The sequence below is a fragment of the Capricornis sumatraensis genome, chromosome 20 (genome assembly GCF_032405125.1).
Source record: "Capricornis sumatraensis isolate serow.1 chromosome 20, serow.2, whole genome shotgun sequence".
Taxonomy (NCBI): Eukaryota; Metazoa; Chordata; class Mammalia; order Artiodactyla; family Bovidae; genus Capricornis; species Capricornis sumatraensis.
This window is the reverse complement of record NC_091088.1, coordinates 18,760,220-18,776,127: the sequence shown is the minus strand read 5'-3', so window position 1 is coordinate 18,776,127 and position 15,908 is coordinate 18,760,220. Positions and strand designations below refer to the sequence as shown.

The window sequence follows — 15,908 nt, the reverse complement described above, 5'->3', positions numbered from 1 at the left end:
GAGGCACCCGCCCTCCACGAGAACGCGCGCTTGCTGAGTGTGGTGCCGGGACTGTCCCCTCTGTCCCTGTCGCCGCTTTTATCTTGTGGCACTCTAGACACACACAGGGCGGCAGGGTGACGCCCAGATGCCCGCCTCCTGGCAGCTGCCTGGTGCAAAATTCACGGCCCCTTTGCCTTTTCTTTTCAGTATTTTAATGCAAACCCCAGGCCCCTGTCAGTCCGTGCTTAAACTTCAGTGTGGGTCTCTAACTGCGGCACCCACACACGTGAGGTTCTGCCGCAGCTCATTGCAGCAGCACTGGTCCCCGGGTCACCTGAGGCTCCGTCCACGCTCAGGCTCCCCGCCCGTCTCAGAACCACCCTCAGCTGCTGGCTCATCCGCCTCAGGATCTAAGCCAGGCCCTCCTGCCGCTCGTTGGTTTTGGCTCCTGAGTCTCCCCTGGCAAGAGCAGCGCCCCATTTCTTCTTGGGTTCGGCTGCCCTGTTGGGGGTCGCTCTCTGAATCACTCCGGCTTCTTTCTTGTGTCTTTGGGCTTCTTCCCTTGCCCCACCCCCCATGCCCACTTCAGAGCTGGACACTCTCTCTCAGAGGCTTGCTTGGATCCAGGTCTCACTGCTGTATTTTCTATTGAAAAATCAGTTAATTTCTTCAGCTTGGCTTAGTATAGTCACCAGAACTGTGAGGTCTGTAAAGTGTATTTTGTGGCGATTTGAGGCACAAGTAACATCGTGGAAGGAGTCCCCCTTCTAGTTAGTCAAGGTACCCATTACCTCACAGTTTGATCCCTTTGCGAGGGGTGGAGAGAACTGTGATTTCTGTTTCTCAGCATATTTCAATGATGTAACAGTGTTACCAGCTTTAGCTACCACGTTTCATGTTGGATAAACTACTTAAATTAGTTATTTAATTAATAATTAATTAATGGTGGGAGAAGGCAATGGCAACCCACTCCAGTACTCTTGCTGGAGAATCCCATGGATGGAGGAGCCTGGTAGGCTGCAGTCCATGGGGTTGCAAAGAGTTGGACACGACTGAGCGACTTCCCTTTCACTTTTTCACTTCCTGCATTGGAGAAGGCAATGGCAACCCACTATAGTGTTCTTGCCTGGAGAATCCCAGGGACAGGGGAGCCTGGTGGGCTGCCATCTATGGGGTCGCACAGAGTCGGACACGAGTGAAGTGACTTAGCAGCAGCAGCAGCAATGGCGGGAGAGACCGTGCTTGTCCTGCCGCTCTGGGTCCCCGCAGGACTGGGATGTGGATGTGGCTGGTCCTCACTGTGGGGTGAGGGGGTTCAGTTCAGTTCAGTTCAGTCGCTCAGTCGTGTCCGATTCTTTGCGACCCCATGAATCGCAGCACGCCAGGTCTCCCTGTCCATCACCATCTCCCGGAGTTCACTTACACTCACATCCATTGAGTCAGTGATGCCATCCAGCCATCTCATCCTCTGTCATCCCCTTCTCCTCCTGCCCCCAATCCCTCCCAGCATCAGAGTCTTTTCCAATGAGTCAACTCTTCTCATGAGGTGGCCAGAGTACTGGAGTTTCAGCTTTAGCATCATTCCTTCCAAAGAAATCCCAGGGCTGATTGCCTTTAGAATGGACTGGTTGGATCTCCTTGCAGTCCAAGGGACTCTCAAGAGTCTTCTCCAACACCACAGTTCAAAAGCATCAATTCTTCGGCGCTCAGCTTTCTTCACAGTCCAACTCTCACATCCATACATGACCAGTCGAAAAACCATAGCCTTGACTAGACAGACCTTTGTTGGCAAAGTAATGTCTCTGCTTTTCAATATGCTATCTAGGTTGGTCATGACTTTCCTTCCAAGGAGTAAGCGTCTTTTAATTTCATGGCTGCAGTCACCATCTGCAGTGATTTTGGAGCCCCCAAAAATAAAGTCTGACTCTGTTTCAACCGTTTCCTCATCTATTTCCCATGAAGTGATGGGACCGGATGCCATGATCTTCGTTTTCTGAATGTTGAGCTTTAAGCCAACTTTTTCACTCTCCTCTTTCACTTTCATCAAGAGGCTTTTTAGTTCCTCTTCCCTTTCTGCTGTAAGGGTGGTGTCATCTGCATATCTGAGGTTATTGATATTTCTCCTGGCAATCTTGATTCCAGCTTGTGCTTCTTGCAGCTCAGCGTTTCTCAGGATGTACTCTGCATAGAAGTTAAATAAGCAGGGTGACAATATACAGCCTTGACATACTCCTTGTCCTATTTGGAACCAGTCTGTTGTTGCATGTCCAGTTCTAACTGTTACTTCCTGACCTGCATATAGGTTTCTCAAGAGGCAGGTCAGGTGGTCTGGTATGCCCATCTCTTTCAGAATTTTCCACCGTTTATTGTGATCCACACAGTCAAAGGCTTTGGCGTAGTCAGTAAAGCAGAAATAGATGTTTTTCTGGAACTCTCTTGCTTTTTCGATGATCCACCAGATCTTGGCAATTTGATCCCTAGTTCCTCTGCCTTTTCTAAAACCAGCTTGAACATCTGGAAATTCACAGTTCATGTATTGCTGAAGCCTGGCTTGGAGAATTTTGAGCATTACTTTACTAGCGTGTGAGATGAGTGCAGTTGTGCGGTAGTTTGAGCATTCTTTGGCGTTGCCTTTCTTTGGGATTGGAATGAAAACTGAACTTTTCCAGTCCTGTGGCCACTGCTGAGTTTTACAAATTTGCTGGCATATTGAGTGCAGCACTTTCACAGCATCATCTTTCAGGATTTGAACAAGCTCAACTGGAATTCCATCACCTCCACAAGCTTTGTTCATAGTGATGCTTTCTAAGGCCAACTTGACCTCACATTCCAGGATGTCTGGCTCTAGATGAGTGATCACACCATCGTGATTATCTTGGTCATGAAGATCTTTTTTATACAGTTCTTCTGTGTATTCTTGCCACCTCTTCTTAATATCTTCTGCTTCTGTTAGGTCCACACCATTTCTGTCCTTTATCGAGCCCATCTTTACATGAAATGTTCCCTTGGTATCTCTAATTTTCTTGACGAGATCTCTAGTCTTTCCCATTCTGTTGTTTTCCTCTGTTTCTTTGCATTGATCACTGAGGAAGACTTTCTTATCGCTCCTTGCTATTCTTTGGAGCTCTGCATTCAGATGCTTATATCTTTCCTTTTCTCCTTTGTTTTCGCTTCTCTTCTTTTCACAGCTATTTATAAGGCCTCCCCAGGCAGCCATTTTGCTTTTTTGCATTTTTTTTCCATGGGGATGGTCTTGATCCCTGTCTCCTGTACAATGTCACAAACCTCCGTCCATAGTTCATCAGGCACTGTCTATCAGATCTATTCCCTTAAATCTATTTCTCACTTCCACTGTATAATCATAAGGGGGATTAGGGTGGCGATACTGTGCCTCACCCACCCCACCCTCACCCTCGTGTGGACCTGCACACAGGTGGATGGCTTGTTCATCATTGGCTGGATGTACCTACCTCCCCACGACCCTCACGTGGATGACCCAATGCGGTTCAAGCCCCTGTTCCGAATCCATCTGATGGAGAGGAAGTCGGCCACGGTGGAGTGCATGTACGGCCACAGAGGGCCCCACAACGGCCACGTCCAGGTGAGGCCAGGGCTCCTCACTGCTCCCGGGGCCCAGTGCCAGCTGCCTGCCAGGGCCTTCCCAGCAGCGCCCCCAGCCCGGGCCAGTCAGCAGGAGCGGGGGTTCAGGCTTGGCCCAGGCCTTCTGGGTGCTGTTGATGCTGCTGCCCTGCCTCAGAGATTCACTGGCTGGAGCCATCCCTGCTTCTGCCTCCACTTAGAACCATTTGTCCTTCCAAGCGAGGTTCTTTTCTCCTCCTTTGCAAGGGTGTCTGCTTGGAATAAGACGTTTTACTCTCGGGTATGGGCCTGGCAGATAGCCACCCGCGAGTGAGTGAGCGGCTCTGGGATGCCCCCAGGGAGCAGTGATGCTCCCCTGGGAAGGAAGCCTGTGCTCAGGGGATCCCGAGTACCCTTCTAGGACTGCCTGTGATCTGGCGGCCTCTGGGGCCCCCGGATAATGGGGGGCATGGGAGTGGGAGGGGCTGGTGCACCCCTGCTCTGATGGGGCTACCAGGGCTCACTGGTGACCCTTTCTTTGTCTTACGGACACTCAAGATCGTGAAGAAGGACGAGTTCTCCACCAAGTGCAACCAGACGGACCACCACAGGATGTCTGGCGGGCGGCAGGAGGTGAGGCCGACCCTGCTGTCCCGGGGAGTGACGTGAGGGTGGACGTGTGAAGGGAGGCCGCGTCCCGGCCTCATCCTCATGGTGTGGATGTGTATGCCAGGCTGAGGATAAACACGCTGAGTAGAAGTGGTTCTCTGACTGCTTCTCCATTGCCCCTTGACAAGAGGCCCGAGGGCTGTGGGGTCTCATTGCAGGTGTGAGTTGTGGGGAGACCAGAGGCTTTATCAGGGCAATCCCCTTACAGCCAGAGGCTGGGCTGCCTGAGGTGCTGGGGGGTCCGCCCAGAGTCCCAGGGCGGGGAGCTCGCCATCTGGCCCACGGTCACTCTGCCCATCTCAGCTGCCTGGGATCTCTCTGCTGGCATCTCTCTGCTGGCTCCTTGTGCTCCATCTCTCCACCTTTCTTTGTCTCTCCCTCCAAGTGGGGAGTTAGAGGATGGGGTTCTTCTGTGGCTTCGCTTGTCAGCTGAGACATCCCCACTCTTAGCTGAGTCTTGCTGATCTAAAGAGTGGCTTCAGGCTCCAGGGGGAGAGGAATCCTGATGGCTCTGAAGATAAGGTGAAAGCCTGAGCCACCCTGTGCTCTGATGGTTGATAATCACGTAAAATTCTGGGCCACAGTGGTGCTTCCCAAGGGAGTCGAGGACTCCTGGTGGCCTCAGAGGGCAGGAGGGTAAACTTATCACTGTGCTTATCACTGTCTCCAGGCGGAGACCTGTCCTTGGCTCTGAGCCCTGGCCCCTACAGGCCCTGCTGGCTCACACCCCTCCCTCTGCTCAGGGAGGAAGCCCCACCCCAGCCCTTCTCTGCCCTTATCAACACCCAAAGCCTGCTCTGCATAAACTGCCTCCTGAGGCTTGCCAACACCCCGCCCCCACCTCCACCTCCCCATGCTCTGGGTTACCTACCAGCTTTGTGCCCCTTCCGAGGCTACGTCCAGACTGTCTGGGCCCTCTTGGGACTGGGGTGTTGCACTTGCTCTTTACCTGCCCCACCTGAAGCTGCAGCCTCATCTCTGGGGCCCCCAAGGGTAGTTCAGGGCCTTGTCTGCCCAGACCCCAGCTGTGCGCCTGTTGTCTGACTCCCACTGCAGATGGTGCCTGCTTTCTTCCTGGATGGGATGACAAGGCTGAGCCACCATACCCACCCCTATCTGTCTAGACCCCGTGGCCTGAGGCTTCTGGAAATCGGAGGTTGGGGGAGCTGTGAGGAGGAGCAGGGTGGGAAAGGGAGGAGAAGGTGGTGGGTCCCACCCGCGGCGTGCTTGGCCATGCATAAAGCTTGTGGCGCTGGATGCTCTCCGTTGCACACAGTTGCTTTTATTTTGCTTTCCTTTGTCTTACATACTTTCTCACCACCTTCCCAAAATGATACTTCCTGAACTGTCACCATCAGATGCAGAATGCTCAGAATCCAGAGGGAGAAGAGTGCTGACATGGCCTCCACCAGGGTGGCCTCCGCAAGTCCATTCTGCATCATCCCTTGTTTCCCTCGGCCTTTGTGATGTCACTGTGGTCTATCTAATTTAGATAGTTTTTCTGTTTTTTCTTGTTTTTTAGCTTAACTGGTATTCCAGAAACATTTCCCAGTCTCATTAATATTCTTTACAAACTGTTTTTTTTTTTTTGGCTGTGCTGTGTGACATGCAGGATCTTAGTTCCCTGACCAGGGATTGAACCCATGCCCCAGAGTCTTAACCACCGGACGGCCCGGGATGTCTCTGCAGACTTTAGTTTATGCAGCATTCCATCCATCATCTTGCTTTGGTGTAACAACCATAGGTGTGTGACTGTCCTGCAGTCGGACGTGGGGTTTGTGCTCAGCTGTTCCCCTGTCATCCTTTGACCACATGCTCGAGGGACCTGCCCTCCAGGAGCCTCAGCCCTTGCCTGTAAAACGGGGCCCTGAGATTGCCTGTGGTCATGGGTGATTTGGAGCATTGAGTGGTCAATGGCTTAGAGGCAGGCCTGGTTGGAGCCGCCCAGGAGAGACGCTGGGGATTATTTTCGTGACTGCTGCCTGGACTCTGCAAAAGTGGGATTGTATAAAAGGCCCTGACGGTACTCCAGATTGCACCTCAGACAGTTTTCCAACGTTGTTAATTTGCCGGTTCCTGTTTACCAGCCCACCATGGCACGTGGGGCCCTCTGCCCTGCTGCACTCCTGCCAGCCCTGATTGGCTGTGGCAGAGATGAGACCGGTGAGCATGTGGCCTTGGGTTATTAGCTTTAATTCTGTCACCTGCTAGCTGTGTGGCTCTGGAAAGTTCTGTAGACCAGGGAAGGTGTTAGCACCCAGCTCCTAGGCCGCTGTGCAGAACGAGGCGATGGCGGTGGGGTGTTGGCCATGGGGAGCCAGCCCTGCATCTGTAATGGACTTCTGGTCTGACATGTTTTCTGCCCCTGTGTTTCTCCTTGTGGATACATATCTGATGAGATAATTTCATAGTGAGTGTGTCTGTTCTGAGTAATTGGGCCTGGTTGGTATTCCTAATGACTGACCTCATGCGAAGGAAATAAGATTATGACAGTTCACAAGCCAGTTTCTTGGCTCTCAGCTCCAGTCTGATTATGTGATGACAGCGCTGAAATCCTTGCTCGCTACATTCCCTCACCTCCATCTTCATCTGTTATTTCTCTATTTGATTTTTTTTTTTTAAGGGCCTTTCCTCCATGAGTTCAGCCACATAAGTGGGAGGTTTTGATTTTGATGAAGTCTAACCTGTGAGATTTTTTCTTTTGTGGTTATTGTTTTAGCCCCAGACTGCAAAGAGAGTGTGTTTCTGTCTGTGATTGTTTTTAGGAGTTTGGTAGCTTCACGATACGTTTCGGTCTGTGACCTGTCATGAATGGTTACTGTATTGGTGGGGATCGCTTCTTTGTTCCCTGTGGTTGTCCGGTTTGTGCCCCATTTGTGGAAAAGAAAGACTTTTTGCCTGTTGGGTGGCTTGGATGCTGTGGTTGAAAGGCCATTCCTGAGACACAAGTGGGTGTTTCTAGTCTCTCTCTTTTTTTTTTTTCGGCAGCACCGCATGTCTCGCAGTGTCTCAGTTCCCTGACCAGAGAATGAGCCTGGTCCATGGCAGTGAAAACCCAGAGTCCTAACCATGAGGCCATAGCGAACTGTAGCCAGGTCTCTCCTTAGATCTGACCTCCCGCTCAGCCGCCGTCTTGGTTACTGTCGCTTTGTAGTGTGTCAGTCACATTAGCGTGCATCCTCTAGCCTTGTTCTCTTGCAACGTTTCTCTGTATGTTCCAAAGGGATTTCAGAATCAGCTCAGCAGTTTCTCCAGAGAATCTGATGGGATTACGGCTGGCCTGGTGTTGAGACAGTTGCTGACCTAATACTGAGTCTTTCGGTCCACAGGTGTCTCTGACCTGTGGGCCTCTTTACCCCCTTTCAGCAGCATCTTGGGTTTTTCAGAGTAGAAGTATCACCCATGCTTTGTGTATTTATTCCTAAGTCTGTGTGTTTTTTGCTGCTGCTGCTGCTAAGTTGCTTCAGGCGTGTCCGACTCTGTGTGACCCCATAGACGGCAGCCCACCAGGCTCCTCTGTCCCTGGGATTCTCCAGGCAAGAATACTGGAGTGGGTTGCCATTTCTCTCTCCAATGCATGAAAGTAAAAAGTGAAAGTAAAGTCGCTCAGTCGTGTCCGACTCTTAGCGACCCCATGGACTGCAGCCTACCAGGCTCCTCCGTCCATGGGATTTTCCAGGCAAGAGTACTGGAGTGGGTTGCCATTGCCTTCTCTGGTGTATATTTTGAGGCTGTTGTAAATAGGATTTTAAAGCTTTCATTTTCCAATTTTGTTGCGTTAGTATATAAAAAACTCAGTTAATTATTATTTATTGACCTTGTAGGTCTAACAGTTGTTTATTTCAGTCACTAGTAATTTCTGTTCTTTGCCAGGGTTTGGGCAGTAACATATTAAAGCAGTTTACAGGTAGTAGTTTTTTTTTTTAGTAAATTGTTTCTGCTTCTGTTTGTAGAGCTAATTCTAGAAAGTCACTGGAAACACTGTACTGAGTTAGGAACACACAGGTGTGGATTAGCTATGTTGAATGTACAGAATGAAACAATGAGGCACTAAATATCCTTCGCATAGCTTGATGCCGTAATGAATTATGGGGCTTCATGGATGCTCTGTTTAAAAAGCTTTCCTTTTACAAATATACTTACTGAACATAACTAGAAAAACAGGTTTTAAAGAGGAAAGTCTGCCCACACCCTCCACCCTGCCCATCCCTGTCCTCTACTCACTGGGGGCTGCAGAAAGCAGACGTGGCCAGCACGGGGGTCTGATGTGCCCGCTCCCCCGGAAGCCTGACAACCAGGCTCAGCGGAGATGGCGCCTTCTGGCACGGAAGCAAGGCTCACACAGCTGCCTCCCAGGCGCTCTTGACATATGCTGTGGCCCCAGCCTCCACGAAGGACGCCCATGGTCCCTATGTATCCTTCCCGTTGCAGTTGGGAAAGCGGGGACCAGAGCCCCGGGCGCAACAGGAAGGGAGGCTGGGAGCTGGGAGAACGAATGCACGCACTCCTGTCCCTCCTGCCCGGCTTCCGTCTTCATGCTGTCCACACACCATCACAGTAGGCAGCCTCTCCGCACCCTCGTGTCGGGGTGGTCTTGTGACCTGTGTTCTCTTGGAAGGAATTCCGCACATGGCTGAGGGAGGAGTGGGGCCGGACGCTGGAGGACATTTTCCATGAGCACATGCAGGAGCTCATCCTGATGAAGTTCATCTACACCAGTCAGTACGAGTGAGTGCAGCCCCTGGCTGGGGTGGGCAGTCTTTCCCTCCCTGGTGCTGTGTTCACAGTCCCTCTCTTCTGGGTGCTGTGAACACAGTCCCTCTCTTCTGGGTGCTGTGAACACAGTCCCTTTGGGTGCTGTGAACACAGTCCCCCTCTTCTGGGTACTGTGAACATGGTCCCTATGGGTACTTTGAGCACAGTCCTGCTCTCTCTGGGTACTATGGCCAGAGGCCCTATCTCCTGACCCACCTTGGTGTCTGTTTTCTCCCTGTCTGACCACCGTAATCCACCAGCTGTTTTCTCACAGGCCTGGCCTGTATGTTAGAGCCTCATGTTCCCTTTCTGATGCCCACCTGGGCAGCCTCTTAACCCCCCTTCGCTCTCATGCTCTCTGCCCTCTGACTCTCTCCTGCTCCCTCTGTTTGGCCCCTTGGCAGCCTCAGGAGTCCCCACCCCAGGATGCTGGAGAAGGTGTGAGGTGTGTGGGCACCCATGCATTGGGGTGAGCGGAGTTCAGGAAGGAGGGGGTGCCCCTGTTCCCACTGGCCTTTGCAGGGAGCCTAACGTGGCCCACCCTGTGCAGCATAGCCAGTGGGCATGAGCCCCATGTTCTACCCCCACGCCTGTGGGCTGTGCCAGTCATGCTCTCACACTACGCTCCCCCCCCGCACCCCCAACAGCAACTGCCTGACCTACCGCCGCATCTACCTCCCGCCCAGCCGCCCGGATGACCTCATCAGGCCGGGCCTCTTCAAGGGCACCTACGGCAGCCACGGCCTGGAGATCGTCATGCTCAGCTTCCACGGGAAGCATGCCAGGGGCACGAAGATCACGGTGGGTCCCGGGGGCCACCCTGCCGGGCCCAGCACCACGTGGACGTGATCACATAATCCTGGCAAAGGGTGGCTCGGGCTGCTCCCCAGCTACTCAGAGCAGGCCCTAGACTTACCCAGGGGGCTTGCCGGGAACTTGGCATCTTGGGCCCCCCCACCCGGACCTGATTCAGGGCCCACCTTTCACATGATCCCCTGGGGATTCTGAACATTTCCAAGGCAGCCTTCCCTGCATAGCCCTCAGCTCTGGCACACCCCAGGATCCCTGAGGAGGCAGAGAAGACCCTGATGCTGGCCCCACCACAGAGGCTCTGACTTAATGGGGGTAGGCTGGGTGCGGGGCTCCAGGAGCTCCCTGGGTGACCCTCTGCTTTAGCAGTTGGGCCCCCACAGCCTGTCTGGGCCTTAGCAGTTCAGGAACATGCCGGGAGGGCTGCAGAGCTGAGTGGGGGCCCTGGACGAAGGGCCCGTTGTCTCCTGTTCCAGGCACACAGTCTGGGCTGGCATTTCCGGCCGGCCCTGCCTGACTGGGGAGGGTTCACAGACCTCTCGAGGCTCTGTCGCTTCAGCTGTCAACATAGGGTGGCTCCCACCCAAGGTCTTCGGTGTAGGGGTGCCTATGGGCCCTCCCAGGGTCACCCGTGGGTACTGTCATTCCCTGTCCTCAAAGGCCTTTCACAGGAGGCTGCCTGCTCTGGGCACTGTTTTTTTTAAGGACATATCAGATATTCCGACTGGTAAGGGGTCACTGCCAAACCAGTGTAAAGGCTCAGCAAGCGCCCTCGGCTGGAGGCAGGACTGGGGCTGGAAGCTCAGCGTGGTCTCTGAGCCTGCTGACGGCTGCACACTGGCTCCACAGGGCGACCCCAACATCCCTGCTGGGCAGCAGACGGTAGAGATTGATCTCAGGCACCGCATCCAGCTGCCTGATGCTGAGAGCCTGCACGACTTCAATGAGCTCTCCCGCGTTGTCCTGGAGGTACGCGAGCACGTGCGCCAGGAGCAGGAGAAGGAGCAGGAAGGCGGGCCCGAGGACGCCGAGGGCCTCGGCCGGCAGAGCCCCCAGCCCTGTGAGGAGCCACCCACCGAGCCGGCCCAGGCACCTGCGGATGGAGGGGCTGCGGCCGCAGCTGAGCCACCTGCCCAGTCGGGGCAGGGGCAGCCGTTTGTGCTGCCAGTGGGCGTGAGCTCGAGGAATGAGGACTATCCCCGGACCTGCAGGATGTGGTAAGGATCGGGGCGTGGGCTCCCAGGGTCCCCTGCCAGACCAGCACAGAGGCAGCCTGGGTGGGGCTGACCCCGGCATTGCACCGTGGGAAGCTCTGCCCACGTGTTCCAGGTCCCGGGTGGCCAATGCTACTCCCTGGGCCCCACGCCGAGCTCCCCGAAAGGGATTTAGGCGTTGGTGTGGACTTGACAGACAAAATCTATTACATCCTCTTCCTGTTAATACCGTTGTGATAAAAGAGGCTGAATATGGGTTTTCCAGAGGGAGGTGTACACAATAGTGTTCCAGTGTAACTTCACCTGCTGTGAATTTTTGAAAGTCATAAAGGAGACAGATCTCTCATCCCTGGGAAACTTGACAACTTGCAGCATCTCAAGGCCAGCTCACAGCCTTTGGGCAGAGCTGGCCTGGAAGCTCTGGTCCAGCCCCCGCTATGTCACCAGAGGGTCTCCACCCCAAGCTGGATGTCAGGGGCTTGGCTGGGAGGGGTGTGTGTGTTCCCTGGCCCAGCTGCAGAGCCTCTGCAGCACATGTTTCTGTGTGTCCAAGTTTGGTGCCCAGGAGCCATCTGAGCTGCAGGCCCTCAGGTGCAGGGCTGCAGTCCCCTCCTGCCCAGCAGAGCCTCAGTGTGGTAGGCAGAGGTGGCGTCCTGGGCATTATTCCACACACTGGGAGGGTCAGGCCAGTCCCAACTCCTTGTCATCTGTCAGAAACACTGAGTTCTTTGTAAGAAAGACATAAACGCATTAGGGCCCGAGTCTCCAAACGTGGCTGTAACGGGTATTTGCAAGTTTTGCTTTTACATGCAGATAAGTCATTGACTACATTTGAGTTGTTCACATGTGTACATGACTATCCCGGGAACTGAGGTTTCTGTTGCCTGGGTCTGTGCCATGAAGATGTACACTTTGGGGCAGCAGTACCGGGGGGAGCTGCCTGAGACCCTCATCCTTTTGTTGGGTGAGTTGGTAGAGAGCTGCAGTCGGCAGGGTGAGCCCAGCCATCCGGAGCGAAGCAGCAGGCCTGCTCATGCCCTCTAAGTGAACACCAGCCTCCTGGAAGGTGCGGAACCCACCAGCCAGACTCCGCGGATTGCCCACTGCTGGAGGATGGTGGACGTAGCCCACGTTGGATGTCTGGCGGGGGGTGGGGGTGTTCCAGAATGTCCTGGACCACAGGGTGTTAGGCCTGGGCCACCACATGCCTTCAAGGGCCCCACTCACCCTCTCTCCCCACACTCTCTTATTTTTGTTCAGTTTCTACGGCACCGGCCTCATCGCCGGCCACGGCTTCACCAGCCCTGAGCGCACCCCCGGGGTCTTCGTCCTATTTGACGAGGACCGCTTCGGGTTCATCTGGCTGGAGCTGAAGTCCTTCAGCCTGTACAGCAGGGTCCAGGCCGCCTTCCGGAACGCAGACGCCCCGTCCCCACAGGCCTTTGAGGAGATGCTCAAGAACATCCAGTCCTTCACCTCCTGACGGTCCGCCTCCCCTTGGCGGGTGGCTCAGGGCTGGGAGGGCAGCAGCATGCGCTCGGGGGGACTTGGCCAACACCTGACACCCCCCTGCTCGTAGGAGCCTTGGCGCTGCCGCCCAGACGCTTTCCACAGAGCGCACCGCACACCTGCATATCCGCCAGTAGCAACAGGAGGGCTGAGCATGTCTTGAAAAAAGCAACAGAACCAGAACAAGCTGACCTGGAGGATGGGCCATGGGGCGTGTAGGGACTGAACTGGAGAGACTGGCCGTTTTCTAGGGAGAACACAGGCATGCGTGGGGTCTGCTGCCTCCAGCTCGTGGAAGGAGTCCTGGGGGAGACGTGCTGGCTCCACCATCCCCTCTGCGGGGAGCAAGCCGGAGGGCCACGCTGGCTTCCATGCAGCCTGGGCGGGTGGGGGCGCTGTGTGCAGAATAGGAGCTCCGGGGAGATGGGGTGGGGCTCGAGACCCACTTCTCCACCTACTCACTTGGATTTTGGACAAATGCACGTCACTCCGATCTCAGTTTCCAAGATCAGTGAATGGGGCCGGTGATACAGGTCACGAGGAGATGCCCACTGCAGGCCGTCCGGCAGCTCGGTGGCCCTGGTCCAGCGCCACCTGGCCCTGCTCCCCGCAGCACAGGGTGCCTGCCATGCCTCTCTCAGGTTTAGCCGAGACCTGCGCTGCAGCTGTTAACGACAGGCAGTCACTGCGCGCCCTTCCTGCTCCCCCACCCCACACTCACTGGTGTGAGACTGAGTTGCAGCCGCCAGTCTCAGAACAGGGACAGGGCCCCTCGGAGATGACCCACGTCTGCTCCCCTGCGTGGTTTACGAGATGCCACTCTTGAAAGGGGCGGAACATCGGGAGGGGTCGTGCTGGGTGTTTGACTCCCCTCTGCAGGGGAGAGGGCAGCTTTCTGGAAGTGTCAGGGGACCAGGCCCCTCCAGCGTGGAGACGCCAGCCACTGACTCTTCCGCTGGCGCTGTCCCCGTTGTCGTGTTGACCCTGCATTTGGGAACCCCCGCGAGGCCTGATCTTGCCATCCCCTGAAGAATGGAGCCCCATGTGCCCCGGCACAGACCTGCCGGAGTTCTGCTCAGCCCTCCCTCCAGCCCACAGAGCATCACCACACCTGCCTGCCAGGGCCGGTGGCTCCCCAGGGTAGACGGACTCTGTTGCGTCCCAGCTTCTTGTTCTCAATGGGTGGACTGCGCTGAGCCCTCACTCTGGGCGCCCAGGGAGGGGGCAGCTCTGTGGTGCTTTCACGTAGAGCCCAACCTGAGGTGCCCCTTGAACTGTGTCCTGTGTTTCCTGGTTAGAATTCTTCCTGACTGGCCCTTTTCTCAAATAACTTCAGTCCTTGCTTCAGTCCATTTGGCTACTTGGGCCTGCCTTCCTTTGCTCAGAAGCAACAAGCTCTGGGCATGGCCCTGAAATGGAAACTAACCCTGCCAGGACCAGGACTCTGTGGGGGCCGCCCTGGGCCATTGCCGGGCACCATCAGCCGAGTCTCATCAGAGACACCACCGCACACCTCTCAGGTCCTTCCAGCAGGACCCGTGGTCGGGTGGGGACGTGGTCCCAGTTTCTGTATCTCTCGCAGGACTGAGCCTCAAAGCCTGTTGCCCTCCCCCCTCTCATAGCGCGGCTGTTCTTCTCTTGTGCCAAGCGTGGCTGTCCCCGATGGTGCAGCCACAAAGCCTTGAGGACAGTGAAAACGGAGGACAGCTGGGCGCTAGGCTGTTCCTCTCTAGGTTTCACCATTGTTTAAATAAAATCAAGAAAATGCGTGTTTTACCCAGAGCTAAGGGACTGTCTCCGTCTGAGGCCCCCAGCATTGTAAAGATGAGCACTTCTGATTAAAAACCAATCCTAAACTAAATGCTATCCTGCCTCTAGTGTCTGGCCTATGCATGGTTGCCACTAACAGTGACTAAAATAACCTTGGGCTGCTGGCCGCATTCACGTTGGCCTCCGTCTCGGGTGTCAGGTGGGGCCTGTGGGTGGCAGCAGCCTGGGTGTCACTGGGCAGGGGAGTAGGAGTGAAGGGCGTGGGCTTGTCATCTGCCCAGAGGTCTCCTCATCGCCCAGCTGTACTTAGTTTACAGTTCAGTAGGTGAGGTGTGCAGACTGGCAGTTCTGTGCACAGACCCAGTACTGGCCACTCCCCGTCATGGTGGATGGTCAGCCGGCCCAGGAGGGGAACTTCCAACCAGTTAACTCACTGTAGGCAAGGATTCAAAAAGGCAGAGGGTGTTGCCTGAGGCTTTTGATAAAGCCGGTTCCAATGGGGATCTCTAATGACCCAGGTTGGGGCCTGGCCATGCTCTTGTGGGCTTGATCTGGGGGTGGCAGGTGGACCTCGGGTGGTCTTTGGATGTTCCCCATGGTGGGCATCACCTTCACTGCCACTTTTGCTGCCATGAGGTTGGGTATGGGGTGGAGGGATACCTCTCTGCATACCTGGAGGGCTCCACGCTCTGGGAGTCGATTAGAAATGTGATTGGAGATTTCAGACACAGGTCAAGGGGATTCTTCATGTTGGGGCTGGAGGTGTTTGGTGTGAGGCTGTGTCAAATGAGCTTATTTTTTGGCTTCATGATGTAGGCCTGGCACTATACCCAGATCTGTTCCTCGCCCTCCCCCCATGCTTCCCGGGGCTCAGAGCTCCAGCATCTAATGCTGGGTGAGAACAGGTTTAGGGGCATTGTGGTGGGAGGGTTTCAATCTCCTTCCTCTGTCGGTTCAGACTGGAACCTCCCTTCCTAGCCTTGCCCTGGCCCCTCCTCTGGGACAGTCCAGCTCACTGTGGCTGTGCTCCAGGCCACTGCTGCCCTGCTCCTCCCCTTGTCCCCTCCGGCCCTGACACCAGGCCTGGTGTCCCCGCTCTGTGCAGGGTACCTGTGTCCCTGGCCGGTGAGGAGGGTGGGAAAGCGCACAGCCGTCTAACTAGCTACATTCCCGCTGCCTGCAGAACAAGCCCAGGGGTGAAGCTGTCCTGCCTTTCTCACTGACAACTTGGAGTCTTTCCCAGACGGCCAGACCCCTCCCTCAGCCAGCTGCCCTCTTGTCTGACACTTCAGGACTGCCTTCACTTTTCAGGTTGCCCGGGCTTTCTCCCACTGCCGCTGAAAGGTCTTTTTAGTGCTTGTGAGCTGAGCTGGAGCGGGTCAGAAAGCTGCTCAGCCCCTTGTCATTTGGGGAATTCCCTGAGTTCCTTGTGACTGTGGTATCTCAAGTGTGGACTGGGAGCACCTGACTGTGACTCGGTAGCTGTGTTCTGGATACTTTCATGTTTTAACCTTTAAGAATCCTTATGTGAGTGTTCTCATGTAGTCCTCACCTGCCTTGAGGGTAAGATGCCTCAATTCACGGAGTCCATCCCAGTGTTAACATAGGATAAGTTCTCTG

The 15,908-nt window shown here is 54.9% G+C and overlaps 1 protein-coding gene across 2 annotated transcripts in view; it reads left to right on the top strand.

The window, feature by feature from the left end:
* Positions 1-12,959, top strand: part of FBXO31 (F-box protein 31) — a 37,090-nt gene extending 24,131 nt beyond the window's left edge. The window contains exons 4-10 of one of the 2 annotated variants that reach the window (XM_068992123.1): positions 3,416-3,583; positions 4,120-4,194; positions 8,849-8,958; positions 9,633-9,786; positions 10,645-11,012; positions 12,270-12,494; positions 12,589-12,959. In XM_068992123.1, the coding sequence (XP_068848224.1) occupies positions 3,416-3,583; positions 4,120-4,194; positions 8,849-8,958; positions 9,633-9,786; positions 10,645-11,012; positions 12,270-12,492 (1,098 nt within the window). In that variant the 3' untranslated portion in view covers positions 12,493-12,494; positions 12,589-12,959. Of the gene's footprint in view, positions 1-3,415; positions 3,584-4,119; positions 4,195-8,848; positions 8,959-9,632; positions 9,787-10,644; positions 11,013-12,269 lie in introns of both variants that reach the window. The other variant, XM_068992124.1, reaches the window with a different exon arrangement.
* The last annotated feature ends 2,949 nt before the right edge of the window (positions 12,960-15,908 follow it).